The 19,980-nt window shown below is 38.4% G+C and overlaps 1 protein-coding gene across 1 annotated transcript in view; it reads left to right on the top strand.

Annotated features, from left to right (window-relative positions):
• The window catches only part of lama2 (laminin, alpha 2), a 208,220-nt gene that overhangs the window by 76,618 nt on the left and 111,622 nt on the right, over positions 1 to 19,980 (top strand). Inside the window, exons 11-15 of the mRNA XM_084091619.1 lie at positions 1,723 to 1,860; positions 3,460 to 3,630; positions 10,482 to 10,583; positions 15,859 to 16,061; positions 18,944 to 19,055. Coding sequence (XP_083947745.1) covers positions 1,723 to 1,860; positions 3,460 to 3,630; positions 10,482 to 10,583; positions 15,859 to 16,061; positions 18,944 to 19,055 — 726 coding nt within the window. The remainder of the gene's footprint in view (positions 1 to 1,722; positions 1,861 to 3,459; positions 3,631 to 10,481; positions 10,584 to 15,858; positions 16,062 to 18,943; positions 19,056 to 19,980) is intronic.

Below are 19,980 nucleotides of genomic sequence, written 5' to 3'. Positions count from 1 at the left end.
GGCGTTGGCCTCATGAAGAGGCTGTGATGGTCTGATTATAGAGGCTCTGTTCAGTAATGGCTCAGGCAGAGCGCCAGTGTGAAGGGAACATTAAGGAACATCAGTAAATTACTCCCACAGACGGGATGGACTCGCTCCAGGTGCTGCAGTCACATGCCAAACTTACAGCAGATCGCTGTCATGTACAGAAATAAAGTAAAGGGTCAGAACGCAGTCGGAAAAGTTCATTTGAGAGTTTGTCTCTCGGTCAGAAAAGTTAGTGCTGGATTCTCACAGCATTCAGATCTGACACCCTTTAAGATCATGGGCCCTATTTTGCACCTGCGCACAGCAGACTTTTCCCTCCACAGACGCACGTCGGTAAATTAGGGAATGAACTTGCGCTCCCGGGGGCGGTTCAGTGAAAAGAGGAGGCGTGTTCCGGCGCAAACGTTCCCTGGTGCTGTTTTGCAGTTTCAGAAAACAATTCCGCCACAGACCAGGAGAAACCTAGTCTAAAGTCAGTGGCGCGTTATTCAGATGATATTTTAAGGGCGCATGCTTGGCCATAATGTAGCGTGTGCACAACGTGCATAAACTTTGATTCTCTCATCTACACAGAAGCAGCAGTTTTCATCTTTGCAAATCATACATTATTACTAGGAAAAATATTACCACACGAGGGAAATCATTGTTGTGTCCATGAAGATGTGAAAAAATAGGCATAAATCTAGCTTACACATTTACCCAAATTATTATACGCCTGTTTAACTGAAGCTAATCTGGGTGTGTTTCTCCATCCCCAGTGTCACTTCTCTGTGTTTTACGGCCCTGACGAGAACGTCGGTCTCCTCGGCTGTGAATCGCTCCTGGCGTGCGTCTGGCAAATCCGCCGTTATAATAGCAATCCGCCATGGAACAAGCGCGCCTGCTCTTAAAGGGAATGTGAGATGTCGCTCTGATTGGTTTATTTCACGTTACGCCCAAACCACACCTATGAATAATGAAGCTACTTCAGACCAACACATTGAGATCCGCCCACAAAGTTACTTGCGTTTCGCGCTTGATTCTTGCGTTTCAGATCGTTAAAATAGGCCCCTATAAGTGTGAATCTGAATGAAGCTGGTCACAACACACACACATATCAGTTTGAACTGGAAATTGCAATTGTACCGAATTACAATTCAACAATTCTTCATAGACACACAACAGAGCAGTTTCACTAGTTCAAGTTTTTCAAGTTTCAAGCTAAAACAAATTGCATTACATATTGCAAAATGCATTTTGTCAACTAGTTTTGCCGTACATTTTTTAATCAATTGATTATAGTTATATTGATAAGTGAGATGTCAGTTCCTGCAAATCAGTATATTAGAATGATTTCTGTTTCAACAACATCTTACCGACCCCAAACATTTGAACGGTAGTGGGAATAGGCTATATTTTGGCAAGCTTATTTCAATTTATTTAAATTTATAGCAGATATGAAATCTTAACAGAAATCTAAGTGGTGCACAAACCCTGTTACAGAGGTCCTGCAGCTATTGAAATAAATGAAATAGAAGAATAATGAGTTTTCCTTCACTGTGGAGGTTTGCGCACCTGCGTGTGTGTTTAAGTAACACACTTCCCATGGGTTAGAGCTGCTTTAACAGTGTTTAATAGTGCATGCAGCCCAGTTTCATTCAACAGTATCTCTCTCTGTCTCTCTCTCTCTCTCTCTCTCTCTCTCTCTCTCTCCAGGAGAATGTGGAGGGCCGGAACTGTGACCGTTGTAAACAGGGATATTATCATCTCCGCGGTGAAGACCATGGATGCGAGAAGTGCTACTGTTATGGGCTGGCCAGCCTGTGTACTGAATCGCACTGGGACTACAGTAATGTAGGAGACGTGTGTGTGTGTGTGTGTGTGTGTGTGTGTGTGTGTGTGTGTGTGTGTGTGTGTGTGTGTGTGTGTGTGTGCGTATGTGTGTGTGTGTGTGTGCGTATGAGAGAGAGAGAGAGAGAGAGAGAGAGAGAGAGAGAGAGAGAGAGAGAGAGAGAGAGAGAGAGAGAGAGAGAGAGTGAGAGTGAGAGAGAGAGAGAGAGAGAGAGAGAGAGAGAGAGAGAGAGAGAGAGGAGAGAGAGAGAGAGTGAGAGAGAGAGAGAGAGAGAGAGAGAGAGGGGTCTCGTTTCTCATTAGTTACACTATCTCAAATCTCTGCTTGGCTAGTGGGATTCAGTCTTATTAAGCAGTAATGGCTATTCTTACACACACACACACATGCACACGCACACACACAGGCCATTCACATTCACATATTTTCCAGTTTAATGAGTGAATAAAAAGTTGCTGGTCATCACGTTTAAAAGCGAACTGTCAAAAGTGCAGTCTTTACACTAAAGGGAAGAGTGTTATGAAGGGTGAAAGGTTAATAGTGTATGGGCCACTTTTTGCATCAATTTGTGTGTATGATTTTGAGTGTATCAGTGCCACTGTTGTGTACGTGCGTGCGTGCGTGTGTGTGTGTGAGAGAGAGATGGCTACCAGCATCTGTCTGTACAATTAAGCTGACCTTGAGTTGTGTTTTCAGAGCTCTGTGTGCTTTAATTATGGCCGGTCGTGTGTGTGCGTTCAAACTGTCCATATGCTGCCCATGCATGTGTGAAAGAGTGTTGTGTGTGTGTGTGTGTGTGTGTGTGTGCATGTGTATGTGTGTGTGTGTGTGTTCTGTGGCTTTAATCTTAATGACTCTAAAGTGGCTAAAGACATTCATGAAACTGTCTAATCACACACAGTCTTACTCAGAAACGTGATGCTAAACTACACTGAAATAAGAAATCATCAGGGCCATTTTTTTATCAGGTTTATACACAGAACAGTGCTTTGCAGTGTTCCCTTTTTAAATGGGTGAATCTCACAAAGTCATGTGTGATTGTGTCTTTCAGCTCTTATTCCAAATATATATGTCAAGCTCAGGCATTTCTCAATGTCCTTTCCAAATGGGAAGCGGATAGAGAGAAAGAGAAACAGTCAATAATGTTCTCTTTATAATGAGGGCATTATGTGCTAATAAGGTTTGAAATAAAGTGACAATGACATGAAATCAATAACTGCTAAATTTATCCAGGAACAGATGCAGTTGGAAGTTAAATCTTTTATTTTCTTACAATACATTTAAGTAATGAAGAAGAAAACTAGACTACATGACATCTGTCAAGCGTACCTGAAAATACAAAATAGAGATAAAACACATTAAAATACACAATAATTCCATGAATTTTATGTGCAAATATTTAATGCATCCTCTCAATCTCTCCATAAAACGTCTCAGGTTACCAATGTAACCCTTAATAAATAAAGTTGTTGGACCTTCTGCTGAAATGATTAAACAAAAAAAATAATTATTTGCAAAATTTTCCATATCATTATTGCCCCAATCTCTACACTGCACTCACAACAGTCTCATAAATCTGTGTGTTTTGGTGTGTTTGTCTGCAGGTGACGGATATGTCTGGATGGTATCTGACAGGAGCGGATGGGAAGGGGCTTGTGTGGGCGGAGCCTAGCAGAGAGACGGCCCACCAGCTCACCGTGAGCCAATCAGATGCTCAGACTCACCTGACGGCACCCTACTACTGGAGCGCCCCGTCTGCTTACCTGCACAAGAAAGTGAGTCTGGTGTGTGTGTGTGTGTGTGTGTTAGTATTAATCTGCTGATAATGTGCTGTAATGATGTCCGTCACGTGACTATAATACAGACATAATTTATCATTGTTATGTTACAGGCTCATTTAGCCTTTCATTTGCCCTTGATTTAACTTTACTGTCTGCAGGGAGAGAGGGACAACCAGGGACTTTAAAGATGCACATAATGGTGTGAAATATTAAATTAGATGAGTATACAGGACTGATCTGTCTGAGAAACGCCTTCATCTTATTTCAGACAGTGATATACATCAGAGGGTGTTTAGCCGGTGTGTGACCATGACTGGGAAAACATGGGAAAAGACATTCAGCTTCAATTACAGAGGTTAGGGAGGTTAGGAATTAGGGAATGAACTTGCGCTCCCGGGGGCGGTTCAGCGAAAAGAGGAGGCGTGTTCCGGCGCAAATGTTCCCTGGTGCTGTTTTGCAGTTCCAGAAAACAATTCCACAGACCAGGAAAAACCGAGTCTAAAGTCAGTTGCGCATGTTATTCAGAGGCTATTTTAAGGGCGCATGCTTGGCCATAATCAATGTAGCGTGTGCACAACGCACATACACTTTGCTTCTCTACTCTACACAAAGACACAGCAGTTATCATTTTTAGAAAACCATACATTATTACAAGGAAAAATATTACCACACGAGGGAAATCATTGTTGTGTCCATGAAGATGTGAAAAAATAGGCATAAATCTAGCTTACACATTTACCCAAATTATTATACGCCTGTTTAACCGAAGCTAATCTGGGTGTGTTTCTCCATCCCCAATGTCACTTCTCTGTGTTTTACGGCCCTGACGAGAACGTCGGTCTCCTCGGCTGTGAACCGCTCCTGGCGTGCGTCTGGCAAATACGCCGTTATAATAGCAATCCGCCATGGAACAAGCGCGCCTGCTCTTAAAGGGAATGTGAGATGACGCTCTGATTGGTTTATTTCACGTTACGCCCAAACCACACCTATGAATAATGAAGCTACTTCAGACCAACACATTTTAGATTTGCGTCGGGCGCAAGAGTCATTTATCCCGCCGGTATAATAGCAACAGCGCCCGAGACCCGCCCACAAAGTTACTTGCGTTACGCGTTTGATTCTTGCGTTTCAGATCGTTAAAATAGGGCCCAGAGTGTTATTAGTCTACTAATCTCTTACTCATGACACATAGCAACACAGCTAAAAGTGTTCCTAATATGCTGGAGCTTTTATTGAAAGTTGCCTAATTTTACCCATTGACACATTCCTTCACAAACACCCGTAAGAGCTGTGATTGTGATTGTGATGTTTGAGTTGAGGGAGGCTTGATGCGCAAGAGGGACATTTGCAAAATATGAGATGTATTTCTGTAATTCTGCTAATGTCACAAGTGTCGCAGAAACGACAAACTGAACCTTTAAATTTGGGCTTCAGCTAAAGCGCACTGCTTTAAATGAAAGGAACGTAATGTGGCACAATAATCATTTTATAACAGTGTTTTAACAGCCACTGGAAGCCAAAATTGAAACTAAAATCTGATTAATCTTTGGGAAACTTCAACTGGTGCTGTGATGTGAATAAGGGGCTGTTTAAACTGAAAGTGTTTTAGTGTTTGTTCCTGTGTAAACATGCGCAGATGGATGTGCTGAGACCTTTAAGAGCTGAAGACGCACCTCAAGCAATTATCTAATCCTCAATCATACTGCAACATGCATTTTATGGAAGGAATTTTTTGGGGGGGAATAAAGACTAGGAAAGACTTAGAATATACATTAGGATAGCACTGTAACAGGGTCAACACCAATTCATATGCTCTTTCCCTCACATGTAACTCACTGCTGACTGATCAGTCATGATTGAGCATTAGAAGATCCATGAACGAACCCAAACAGATAACACACACACACACACACACACACTTGAGGACTTGACAAGACAGTGAACAAGATGAATATGCATATGATTTTCCTGAATATTTAGATGTGTGATGTGGGAAGCTGTTAAACTGCGGATGTTCTTTGACCTCTGAACTCTCTCCACTGCTAATGATGCCATTAGTCTGACTTTAAAGCCACTGTCAGCATTCATCTAAAAGGCTTTTCATATCCAGATATATTAGTCTGTACATTTAATTGACTTTTAAAGTTTTAAATGAAGGATTCATCAGGTTGTGCGTCACTGATGCACTTAGAGTCAGTTACATGTGTTAAAAAAAAGTTTCTGGATGAATCTCTTGACACCTTGACTATCATGCACTGGTCATATTTCACCCAGAAAACAATAATAATTCTCCCAATGTGTATTTTTAGGATCATTAAGATTATTTTCTTTAATTCATTGTCCACCAAATTCACATTACTATAAAGAAAAAGTAAAAAAAACAACAACACATAATCGTCCTAAAAAATGGACTTTATGCAAAATATATATCTTCTTATTTTTCCCTTTGCTTTTGTGGTGTAATATGACCCAGACACTTCTTCATGAGATCCACTGTTATATTTGCAGAAATGCAGACACTTTTATAAGACTGATCACTTTAGTCTTTATGGCTTTTGAGTCAGACATTATTTGCTTGACACTGGACCATTTAATGCTTTCCTTAAAAGGACTGTCAGAGTAGATTTAGATTGACATTCACGTCACACTTACACACACAAGACACATTTGTTGACATTTTAGTGGTTATGTGAAGTTATATTGTCTTTAATGCTGGATCCATATGAATTCGCTCTTTACATAGAGTAACTTCATATTTGACAAGGAGTCTGGTAATACAGTTTATCTCTATGGCAACAGCTTTCTTTTGGTAAGATAATGTTAAATTAGAGACCAGCTCATTCTTACCTCTACAGAGAGTTTCAGACGTCTTTCCGGTGAGAGTTTAAATTGCTGTGGAGGAAGTGCACATTACCTGGAAATTGTGGGTCTTTACAGCGTTCGCTCACGAATTTCACACATAGATTGGTATTTCACATGGAGCGATGGAGATTATGTGCAATTGTGAAGAAAAAAAACCACATTATTTTCTTGGACATTAATTTATGCGTATTGTTAGCTCAAACTTTGCTGTAACTTTCAGTTTTGATATTTTGATATTTTTTAGATATAATATTCCTTAAAATCAGATTTTTTGGTGTGGTTTCAGAAAATTACACATGTAAACACCTCAAAAGCTATTTTGCAATTAAATGAGATCACACAAAGAGTCTGTTATGTAAGTTTTAATATCTTGGCACGGCCTGGAAAGGTACTTTATAGAACCTATAAAAGGTTCTGGTCCCAGACTGATCATGCAGTTGTTCATGGCGGGAAAGGCTCTCAGCCAATCAGATTCAAGAACCAGAACTAACTGTTGTATAAAGGTAATCAATGCTGACATTCAGACCAGATTGTGAGTGTGATATTCCTGTTAAACAACGGTTCAATAAGTTAATATTGAATAACTTGCATTTTAGTGGCAAAATTGCCAGTTACTTTGCCTTTTTTGCTCCACCAAACAGAGACACAGCAGATCCAACACAACACTCAAAAGCTGTTTTATAATCCAGTTTTTAATGAATAATTCAAATGACTCGTTCATAAAGACAGTCATCTTTTTCTGTCCTGAAACGAAACAAAACATTTGAACGAGTGATTTAGTGACTCGTTCATAACGCCAGCGCTCTTGGACCAATGCTTGACAAATCAAATCTGAGGACTGGAACTGTTGTTGATGTTAATGTTTATAATATAGGTAACACTTTACAGTAAGGTTCATTAGTTAACATTAGTTATCTACATTAGTTAACATGAACTAATAATGAACTGCACTAATACAGCATTTATTAATCTTTGTTAATGTTAATTTCAACATTTACTAATACTTTTTTAAAATCTTGTTAACATTAGTTAATGCACTGTGAACTAACATGAACAAACAATGAACAGCTGTGTTTTTATTAACTAACGTTAACAAAGATTAATAAATACAGTAATAAATGTATTTCTCATGGTTAGTTCATGTTAGTTAATACATTAATGTTAACTAATGAACCTTATTGTAAAGTGTTACCAACATATATTCATATCTTTATTATTTATAATCTGATAATTCATATACCTCAATGACATATACAGTGATAATACAGTTTACATTTTGCAATAATATAAACAATCCATCAGTTGAGATTTCACATGAGTGATCTGTATGTATGCAGATAAAGTTGGACACACTTATATATAGAGCTGTGCATTTTGTGAATATTAATAACCAAGCAGTTGAGATTTGCTTTATACAGTACATTTACATTTATGCATTTGGCAGACGCTTTTATTCAAAGCGACTTACATTGTATTTCAAGGTACATATTTACATTCTTATCAATTTTTGCTGTCCCTGGGAATTGAACCCATGACCTTGGCATTGTAAGCGCCAACGCTCTACTGTTTGAGCTACAGGAAAGATATAGTACGGTATATAAGCTTCACAGCTTCCATAGCTGAACATTATTTTTTGTTGCATAGCAACATTCTGTTAGTATTTTTATTATGTGGAAACAATTTCAAAAACAGGTTGTGTGATATTGTGAACATTTGCTCTGATCGAGTATGGCATCAGATTGACAACAGCAGCTCTAGAAGTGGAACAGCCGTGTGAACACAACGCCATCACTACAATCACAGACACAAACATGTTACAAATCTTCTCTGGTGTTCTGCTTCTTCTTGAGACTCTCCGTCTGTCTGTAGTCTCAACATATTTGCTACAGTTTTACTGGTCATTGGCGTTCACACATGGTATTAGTTACTCTCTGTGTGTTTGTGTTTGTGTGTTTGTGTGTGTGTGTGTGTGTGTGTGTGTGTGTGTGTTTATGTGCTGGCTCTTTTTTCCTGCACTCTCAGCGCTCTCCAGATGTGTGTTGCCTTTTGAACTAGATGTCACAAGGACAACACAAACAAACCAGACTCAGTTTGTGGAGCTGTGCTTGTTTGTGTCTCAGTAGGTGGGCTCTGATCCATATGAGGCTCATTCTGCTGGACATTAAAATAAACGGGCTGAGACGCAGGGGTTAGCAGGGCGAAGCGAGGGTTGATTTCATGGAGAGAGAGGGGTCACAGCAGAGGTCGGAGGGCAGAATGCTCTAGAGTCGCTTGTCTTTAGTTTTAAGGTGCCGGACTGATGGCCTGTTTCTCATTTCCTGAAAGATGTGCCGGGGGTGATGCTCTGATTTCCACTCTCACTCTCTTTTCATTTTTCCCATTGAGTCTACGTCTGCATTCGTGCTCAGTCGTAGCTTTTGGGTTTTGATTTTTTTTTTCAGTGTACTAAAAGAACTCAGACTAACAATAAAGAAGTGCCAGTGTTTTTTGGATCTGGTACGATGGCAGTACCTTGTTTTTTACAATGTAGCTTATTACTAGCATGGTGTTCTTTGAAGTACCTCTGAATAGCATGTAGTATAGCACCAATAGACTACCAGTGTACTTTTTGCCAATGCAACAACTTTACTAGACTACTTAATGGCAAGAGGAAGCTATTATTACATTCCTATTAAATAACTGCATTTATGTGAATTAATACTCATGTGTTTTTAAGTGACCTCAGCTTACTAAACTAATGACTCTGTTGACCCGAGCATTATTCATTTTTGCTGCTCAGAATGAAGTGATTGAAAAAGCTGAAGAGGTAGCCATGATGTCACAAGAGGCCGACTCATAACAGGAAACATAATTATATATAATATGATATAATATATATATATATGAAGAGTTCAGATGCAAAAGCCTCTAAGTGCCATCTGAAATTTTCTTCTAGAATGATCATTTTTATAAAGCTTGTATATTTATCGATTATATTATTTTACTTATCGATATAAGTTCAGTAATTTCACTTAAATGACAATTAATAGATCATTTGCATTGCCATTTAAGTGAAATTATTGAACTTAAATATACGAGCTTGATAAAAATGATCATTCTAGAAGAAAATTTCAGATGGCACTTTAGATTTAGGTAAGATTTTTTTAATGTAAAATATACGTGTATTTACTTGCATTACGGCAATGAGAATTTGGGGGGAAATAGATTAACTGCCATGAAAATAATGCCAAGATACTGAAACATCTTAATGGTCCTTAAATAGGCTTCATTTTGTGTAAGCAAAAATATCATAATTTATTATTGTTCCTATTGATTTTGGAATGAAATATGGCATTTCTTGGGCAATTTGCCCGAATGTCACTTCTATCTGGCCGGACAGCCGCAGTGTTGAAAAATCAATGTTTTTTTCATGTGTTGGTCTGGAGACAAACGTCTCCCCTCGTTCCTTTAGACATGAGCAGTCAGAACATATAAAAGAGGAACAAGCAAGACGTTTTGATGTTTGCTTTGAGGTGCATTCGATGTGAATGCCGTATGAGTCTGGGGTGTTGGAGAGAGGAGCTCTGACCTCCACTCGCAGGGCACCGCTGGAAACCCAGCCGAATCTGAGGAGATTTAGTTTCCGTTGAAGTGTAGGAGCATGTAGGAGGATGTATGTGTGTGTGGGGGCGCGTGTGTGTGAATAAAAAGCCAGGATTGGATGCAAAAACACATGGAGAAGTGTTGTTCTCCCCAGTGAAGCTTCAGCTCATCCCTCAGTGTGCTGGACTGATTTAACTGCGCTGATTTGCCCTGCAGTGTAACGTTACCCAATAACAGCCAAAGACCAGGAGAATGCGCTCTGCTTTGTTCAGCGAGGGGAGTGTGTGTGTGTGTGTGTGGCTTCATCAATAATCACTGCGTCTTGAACTTGTTTTCAACCTTTTCTTGAAAACACACGTTTGCTGACCCTTGCTCCGGCTTGTGTGTGTTTGCGTCCGCAGCTCTTGGCGTATGGAGGCATGCTGGTGTATACGGTCTCTCAGGACACAGAGAGCCAAGACGACGCGGTTCACATCATCAGCGCTCCTGATGTCATCATAGAGGTGCGTATGTCCAATCGCAAACGCATTCACACTGGATTTGATAGGATCAAGTGAAATAAATGGTTTCTTTAAACTCTCCGCGGTTGTGATTCATAGTGAAATACGCAGGCAGACTTTCCCTTTAGGCCTCAAAACCAAACAGAATGTTTCCCTCCAACTATTTCATTGAAAACTTGCCTGACAACGTTCACTTGGCCTCCTCTTTAGCTCAAATTTTGGTCAGAAGTTCATGAAAAGATTTTTAATCTAAATGGTTACATGCTAACAAATTTGACTGTAAAAAAATAAAATAAAAAAGTAAAAGATGTTCTGTAACGTATGTCCACTGAAGGCAAGTTGTAGAACCCAAGTGCAGTTTATTATTACTGAAAAAACAAGATCAAACATAAGACAAAGGCGTGGCACAAAAACAAAAACATGGACTTGACGCTTACCAACAGTTGTACAGAGAAACAATACTTGACAAAGACACATGGCAAACATTAGGCCTTAAATATACATGGACTAATGACAAGACAAGGGACACCTGTGCACAATGAAACAATGACAACATGACACATAAGACAAGGGAACACATGGCAGGATCACATGACTATAACAGGGAATCACATGACAACAGGAAACATGACAGAGACGTGATGTGCCCTGATTTTGCCTGTCCTGAAGGTCTGTGTAAAATTTGTAGCACAGAATTGTAAAATTAGTTCAAAAGTTCGGCTGTCCTTTTATTCCTTGGATTAAGCTTAAGTTTCCAGATACCTGCGGCCGCTTGGCCAGGTTACAGCTACATTTTAAAAGTAACTTTTTTGTTAGAAAATATTTTAAATAACTGTAAAACAAAACGTGCGTATGCTGTTTGCATAAACGTTCAGGCCTTGTGCTGTAACTGTCACGTGTGAGCTTGTAGCGAATGAAAAAACTAGAAAACAAACAGAACAAGATAATGAAACTAAACAGAACAGAGCAAGACATGAATGTGACGTCACACCCCAGAAAGCGCGTCCTCGCGCTGCAAACAAGTTCAACACAGGAGCTCTACACAGTCAGTATGCTAGCAATCCTGGGGTTACAGTTTCTCAAGGTCACATGCAAAATGTCATGTTCTGTCATGGCTGGCTTTAAGCGAAGACACAAAGCACTGTAAGCAAACAACAACTTTCACACAGAGCGCTTGCTGATGATTAGCTTCTGGGTGCGCTTTAGCTTCCTGCCACCACGTCACCCGCCTATATGCCATTGGACTGATTTCACGACGCAATCACGCAGAGCGTTCACACAGCGCCATCTCGACGCAGCGCGAGTTCCCTTGAGAGGGGTTTACAGAGAGTTTTAGTTTTTCTATATATTAAACTACTATCATTTTGTATATACTGTATAATACAGCAATGGGGGGATATTTGTGGGTCCTGATAATGCCAAGTGGCCTGCATTATTTTACATATATCTAGTCAGTGACAGAGATCAAGCATATTCATCTAAAATATTTCAGTATTTTCATCTTCAGAATCATGAATATTGTTATTCTGGTGTCTCTATTGTCCTGTGCTTTGGGTTTCAGCACCAAGTCCAAGCCTGTTCATTTACACACACAATGTAATTTAGCATTTAAATCAACAGTAGATTTTTTGTCAACTTTTTATCAAATGTCTTGAAGTATCACAATAATATCATATAGTGAGTTCAGTTTTGTGATGTGTATTGAATCGTGACATGAGGGTATCGTTACACCCCTAGAATCGGTACATTGTTATATGCCAACAGCATATCAAATTAATGTATTTTTGTCAATAATATGTTCTAACATAAAAGAAGGCATTACAATATTTAATCGTGCGAATCGGCATCTCTGTGATTTGGCGGGGTCGTTTATAATTTTTTCAAGGTTTTTGTTTCCAATGCGCTTTTTTATCCATCTTTCGCAAAGAATGGAGTCATATCGCTATACACTGTACAACTATACAGTTTGCAGAAAGAGAAAGCTGAAAACCATCAGAAGAGCAAAAACAGAAAGAATGATTAGATGGAGATGGATGATCATGCGGTGAGGAACATTCTTCTGTTTATGATATATCACACAGATATACACTACCGGTCAAAAGTTTGGGGTCAGTAAGATTTTTAATGTTTTTAAAAGAAGTCTCTTCTGCTCACCAAGGCTGCATTTATTTGATTAAAAATACAAACAAAAACAGTCAAATTGTGAAATATTATTCCAATTAAAATCAGCTGTTTTCTATGTGAATATACAGTAAAGTGTAATTTATTCCTGTGATCAAAGCTGAATTTTCAGCATCATTACTCCAGTCTTCAGTGTCACATGATCCTTCAGAAATCATTCTAATATGATGATCTGATGCTCAAGGAAAACAGTTGTGTACATTATTATTTCATGATGCTATGATGAATAGAAAGTTCAAAAGAACAGCATTTATCTGAAATCTAAAGCTTTTGTAACTTTAAACACGACCCTTCAAAAGTTTGGGGTCAGAAAGATTTTTAATTGTATTTTTGGGGGAAATAAATAAAATAAATCAATACTTTTATTCATCAAGGATGAGTTAAACTGATCGAAAGTTACAGTAAAGACATTTATAATGTTAGAAAATATTCTATTTCAAATAAATGCTGATCTTTTGAACTTTCTATTCATCAAAGAATCTTGAAAAATTCAATGTATCACAGTTTCCACACAAATATGAACTGTTTTCATCACTGATAATAATAATGAATGTTTCTTGATCATCAAAACATCATATTAGAGTGATTTCTGAAGGATCATGTGACACTGAAGACTGGAGTAATGATGCTGAAAATTCAGCTTTGAATAAATTACAGTTTAAAATATATTAAAATAGAACATTTTAAATTGTCATAATATTTCACAATAATACTGTTTTTTATTTATTTATTTTTATTGTTTTTTTTATCAAATAAATGCAGCCTTGGTGAGCAGAAGAGACTTCTTTTGAAAACATTAAAAATCTTACTGATCTAAAACTTTTGAACAGTAGTGTATAACAAGACATTTCCAAGCAATAGCCTATTGACATCATATCCGGGAGATAAGTCAGTAATTCAAGTAAAATCATAGGCTTCGCTTAACCCGTGCAATTCAGATGTGGGGGGTCATTTCTAAATCACACGAGGTCCCCAGATAATGCTAATCCAGTGCGAATAGGGCTTTAGAGGCTAAATGACCTCAGTTTTACACAGAGATCCCATTACCTGAGCTCGGCCCAACAATCATGCCATTCACCAACACTTCGGCTGATCTGGCGAGTCATGTGGGCGTCCAGAGCACAGCCTGGTCGTCTTTGTTTTGTCTACAATTGGTCAGAATTATAGTGTAGATGTGTAGCCGGACTGAAGCTGTTTATGTCTGCGAGTGTGTTTGTATACGTGCATTAGTGTGTGCTGGTGTCGCACCCAGCTGTGTTTATGTTTGTGCGAACCCTTTCACGAGTTACGTCTGCGTGTGTGTAAATGTGTGCTTGAGTATGCGTTCACACACTTGTTTGCATGCAAGCAAGAATTTGTTTAATTTGTGTCGGCTCAGCTCAGACGAAGCGAGTCGTATTCTTCTTTATTTAGTCTCCACTGAAAAGCACTCTCATAATATTTGGTTTATTCATGCCGTGTTAAAGATTTTTATTTTTTCTTAGTCTCAACTATATGCAAATCAGCGTGACTCTCAAACACACCTGCCTCGTGATATATTATTACAAATATGAGATATCTTTTTTTATATAACTATACAATTTTTAGTGGGATCATATGGTGAAAAGTAGCCAAAAAGACAAAAAAATTATTTTTTGTATAGCTGTATATTGTACACACTGAAAAAAAATTGTGTAGAATTTACTTGGAAACCATTTTAACTCAAATATTGTAAGTAAATTTCACAAATCATTATAAATAAACTGCAAGTAAAGCATTGAATCAAATGTGAAATTTTGAAATAGAAAGATTTAAATAGTATTTTCTTGTAAAACGAAAACGTACTCCAATTAACTTTAACTTACTGCAATGTGTCTATTTTTAATTCTCTTATGGAATTTTAGGAAAAACATCTAAAAAACTCCATTAGGTTTACTAAGATCTGAAAGACGGACCAATTTTCCTCCATATATATAATTATGTTTATGGAAAGTCCTCATGAAACATGAAAACCCAGCATGTGTGTGTGTGCTTGTGTGTTCAGTTGCTGACATTATGTTAATCTTCTGTCCTTTGTAGATTTGAAGGAAATGTTAGTGTGATGCGAGGTTGCATGTGTGTGTCTGTGTGTGTGTGTGTGTGGCGCTGCCATGCTCATGTGTGTATGACAGGTAATTATTGTTCGTTAAGCCCTGTTTTGCATGTGCATACCTCATTAACTCTGTGCAAATAGAGAGTCCAGCTCCCATAAATCCTCAATCTTCTAGCAGTGTGTGTGTGTGTTTGTGCATGTGCATGTCAATAAAGCCTGATTTTCCCAGCAGTCAGTGTGGTGGGGTGGTAAATAAACGAGCTGAATGAATCGCATCCCATAATGCTCTAGGATGAGTCCAGAGCTGAGATATATGGATTACCTGTTATTGCATCAATGTACATGCACACACACACAGACACACACACACACACACATGCACGCACACAATTTTTCACAATTTATTAAACATAATTTCCTGAAAATATTCCTCCTTCCATCAAAACAATCTCTCATTTTTTTATGTACATTGCATGCCTCTTCATTAATCACCCTATTCTCCACGCATTCACATATGCACACATACGCACACACACACACATGAAGACATACCACTTCTACTAGTTTTATTTAAAGATATTTATACTGACTAACCTAATAGCAACAAAAAAAAAACATTTTTAGAATTTAAAAAACTAAATTTATACAATTTATTTATTCCAATTGTTTTTTTCCAAATGAAGATGTTCCTAAATTGGAGGTTTTCTCATATTAGCTTCCTTGTGGGGTCAAATTTGACAGGTAAATCCACACACACACACACACACACACACACACACACACACATTTACTTGGTTTGAGAACATACCAAAAACGTCTGTTGTTTGTATATAAAGCTGATTATAATTATTATAGACTGCATGTCTTGAAAAGGAGATTTGTTATTAACTATTAACGAATAATGGGGACAAATTAAAGCCAAGTAAACCTATAAATGTTCTTTTGTGCGTTTATCATTGACAAACGGCAGCTATTTTGCATGTGCTGACGGACAGGAGGAGCGCTTGACGTGTTCTCTCTCTTCAGGGCGGTGGGCTGAGACTGACGGACAGGCCGGCGGGGTCTCGGTTCTCCTCAGCCGAGCGCAGGATAGAGCTCCTGCCGAAGAGCTTTCAGCATCACGCCTCAGGACTGGCCGTCAGCAAGAGAGACTTCCACACCGTCCTCCACAGCGTTCAGCGTCTGCTGCTCCGGGCCTCGTACGTTCAGGAGCACAGCGCCATCTACAGGTGTGCTTCACTACTGCAGGCTTCCTCTGTGTGTGCTTCACACACACACACACACACACACACACACACACACACACTGCAGGCTTCCTCTGTGTGTGCTTCACACACACACACACACACGCACACACGCACACACACACACAAAGCACAGGCCACCATTCAACATAACAAGGTGCATTGAAACATTACACTCTTTTATATATGCTGGGTTGTTTCAACCCAACTTTGGGTCAAATATGGACAATCCCAGCCATTGGTTTAGGTTTTTAAATTACATTTTGTTTTTTTCCATTTTTGACCCAAAATTGGGTTTAAACAACTCACCATTTTTTAGAGCGTATATATTCACACACAAATCACAACCATGGGGAGACTATTTATCTCTCTGTGTCTGCTGCTTATTGATTCTCATAAACAGAAATCAAGATGCATACAGGTCGTCATGACAACAGCAAAGTTAAATCACGATGCAGTGTTTTTGATCAAACCCAACTAACCTAATCTATCATTAAAGTCATCCGTCCAACTATATTGCATGGCTTCTGAGGTCATGTGATGCTCTGTATCCCACAATCACCTTAAATGTAAGTCCTGGTCGACTGGTCATCTTTCCCTCCTGTGCGATGTTAACTTGTGTGTGTGAGAAAACTGGACCAGTTCCACTCAGGAACAAATCATTCAGACTGATTTTGTGAACTGGATCAGAACTGAAGTTTGACATCATGGCAAGTAGAGCTACTGTGATTTTATTTACTCTTTATATCGAACAACAACAAAAAAGATACTAATAAAAGAATATAAAAATACAATAAGTATGTTGCAACATGCCGAAAGAAAAAAAACAATATCTATAAAGTATTTTAACAATAATTACAATATGTTGGAAAAGGAGCGGGATGAAGCAGAAGCTTAAAAGGGTTGGTGTCAAGACTTTCAGGAAAGAAATTAAATGTCAGTCTTTTCCTCAAAAGAAGCATCGTATGATTACAGAAGATTACAAAAATACCCAAGTCAGACAGCCTTTATATATTTTTATTACTAGTATTATTTTGATTTGGAGCTTGACAGCTCAGGTCTTCATTCGTTTTCCTTATATGTGACCAGCATGCTCTTAAAAACTCTCATTTTATGCTCCACTGAAGAACGAAAGTCGTCCGTGTTTGGAGCAACATGAGGATGAGTAATTTGAGAAATGTCCCTATAATCAATGAATTGTCCTATAATCACTCCTGCCAGTTTATTTATAAATCACACCCAGATGAGATGTTTAACTACAGTCAAGCCATTTTTTAATCTTGGTACAGTGAAATTTATCTCTTCCCCTGCCATTGAGATATTCTGTCATTTGTGACACAACTATTGGAATTTTCTGGGAATCCGTGTTTTCACCGTTATACAGTAGGGGGCGCTGTTACGCATAATCTGAAAGAGTACAGCATCTCCAGATCAAAACACTGGCGAAGAAGAAGCAGAAACACGTGATAGAAGAATGCTTACGCAAATGTAAAATAACCAAGGGGGTGATCTTTCAGAAAACACTGAAGCTTCCCCGGGCGCCGCCATTGATTAGCAGACCATCGCCTGCTGTTAGCATTCCATTGACTCCCATTCATTTTGGCGTCACTTTGACAGCGAATAACTTTACATCTGAGGCGTTTAAAGACTCCATTTGTCCATTATTTATTTCTAAAGAAACACGACAATGTATAAAAGGCTCCATTATCTTGTATCTTACGTTATGGCCCCGTAGAAGCAGTTTTTGTAAAAATAGGCTAACGATTGCGTCATAACCACGCGACTCTCTGTCGCACACTAGAGAGATTACCGTATGGAAAGGAGGAGAAGCTCGCGGGCAATCGGGGGGACGTGGAGGCAAAACGACAAAATAATTAATCAGAATACTTAGCAAAAGTTGCTCCTGCTCCAGCTCATGGACAGCTCCTACTCACACTCTCCGTCTCTGTGAGTTTCTGAAGGGAATGATTCAGATTTCTCTCGGCACAGCTACTAGAAAGACAGACGGGTTGCTCACGTCACATCTACGTCGTCAAGCTCAGTGTGAGTCTGCGCAGTCGCTCAGCCATCAGGAAGAAGAGCTTCTAATTGACTTCACTTTTCTCTGTTGAAACCAATGGGCTCGCTGTGTCCATTTCTTTTACTGTCTATGAAAATAGCGCGACCATCAACATTAAACGGCAAATAAATCTAACCTGCCTAATGTTACTGAATGAAATGTTGACTCATGAAGTGGAAGTGACTGTAAAGTTTTGTAAGTGTTGATGAACTCAATCTTCTCCATGTGTGTTTTCATCATCGCTCTGAATCCCATCTGGTCGTTTGTGAGGTTTTTCTTTTCGTTTTTGTTTTTTGTTACCCAAATTTAAGTGTCGATTTAAGAATGAATGAAGCTAGAATAAAATGGTTCTCTTTTGATATATTGACTGTTTACATATTTCAGTGTTTGCATCATTCAACAAAATATTCTGAGGGCCATGAAAGTTTCATGAATATGATCATAAATGCTGGCGCTGGCTTGGCAACTTAAAATTAAAACGCTGGCTGGAAATATTTGAATCTTCATTGACGCTCAGCTGGAGATATCTCACACTCATACGGCAGTGATGTTATTGTGTACACTGTGCTGTGTGAAGACACTTCTGTATTACATCATTATATTACATAGCATCATGTTGTGTTTGTATCGGACCTGTTTATTACACAAGGCCTGTTATTAACTCAATGCATTTAGCTGCAACTAAATGATGCGATTAATCATGATTAAACATTGTAATCAATTGGCAGGCCTAATATCAATACACAGTGTTGTGACTGGATCATGTTCTCTCTCTCTCTCACACACACACACACACACACACACTCAGGTTGGGCAGTGTGAGCATGAGTGTGGCGGATGAAGACTCTCGCAGCGGATCACAGGCTCGTGCGGTGGAGGTGTGCCAGTGTCCATCTGGATATGATGGGACGTCCTGTGAGGTAAGCAAGAAAAACAAACCCACATAAGTGGACAGGAAACACTTCTGTAGTCTGACACGGAAGATTTAACCCTCTGGGGATCTTCGCGTGAGGGTCAGAAATGAAATTAATGTACTATATTTTAGTTCGATAATGTTTTTTATTTAATATTTTGTATTTTTAGGGGATTTTGTGGTACTAAATTATATTTACGCTGAATTTATAATCCATTTATTCACTTTTTGAGCATATACCTGAAAATTAAATTTCCATAATTTTTTTTCCCATATTTAAATTTTTTGTCGTAAATCTTGAATGCTTTAGAGCATAAACTTAAGTTTGATCTCTTTTCAAAGACGACACTTGGCAGATTATTGCCGAAGTGTAAAAAAGGTTTAAAAAGTGTAGCTTAAAAAAAGTTACACAATATTACCTTTATTTTTATGAAAAATGTGCAAAAATACTATTTTTAATTTTTAAATGAAATATATATTTTCAAAAACACGTTTTACTCTAAAACTGAGAAAATCCATAAATCTAAACAAGTTGTGTTCAAAATTCGATTCAATTTAACCCTCTGGGGCTCTTCGCGTGTAGGTCAAAAATGAAATCAGTAAAATGAATGTACTATATTTTAGTTCGATAATGTTTTTTATTTAATATTTTTAGGGGATTTTGTGGTACTAAATTATATTTACGCTGAATTTATAATCCATTTTTTCACTTTTTGAGCATATACCTGAAAATTAAATTTCCATAATTTTTTTTCCCATATTTAAATTTTTTGTCGTAAATCTTGAATGCTTTAGAGCATAAACTTAAGTTTGATCTCTTTTCAAAGACGACACTTGGCAGATTATTGCCAAAGTGTAAAAAAGGTTTAAAAAGTGAACTTGAAAAAAGTTACACATTTTTACCTTTATTTTTATGAAAAATGTGCAAAAAT

The sequence above is a fragment of the Abramis brama genome (genome assembly GCF_963993115.1).
Source record: "Abramis brama genome assembly, chromosome: 18".
In the NCBI taxonomy this organism is placed as follows: domain Eukaryota; kingdom Metazoa; phylum Chordata; class Actinopteri; order Cypriniformes; family Leuciscidae; genus Abramis; species Abramis brama.
Note: the sequence above shows the minus strand (reverse complement) of the source record. Positions and strands in the feature narration are given on the sequence as shown.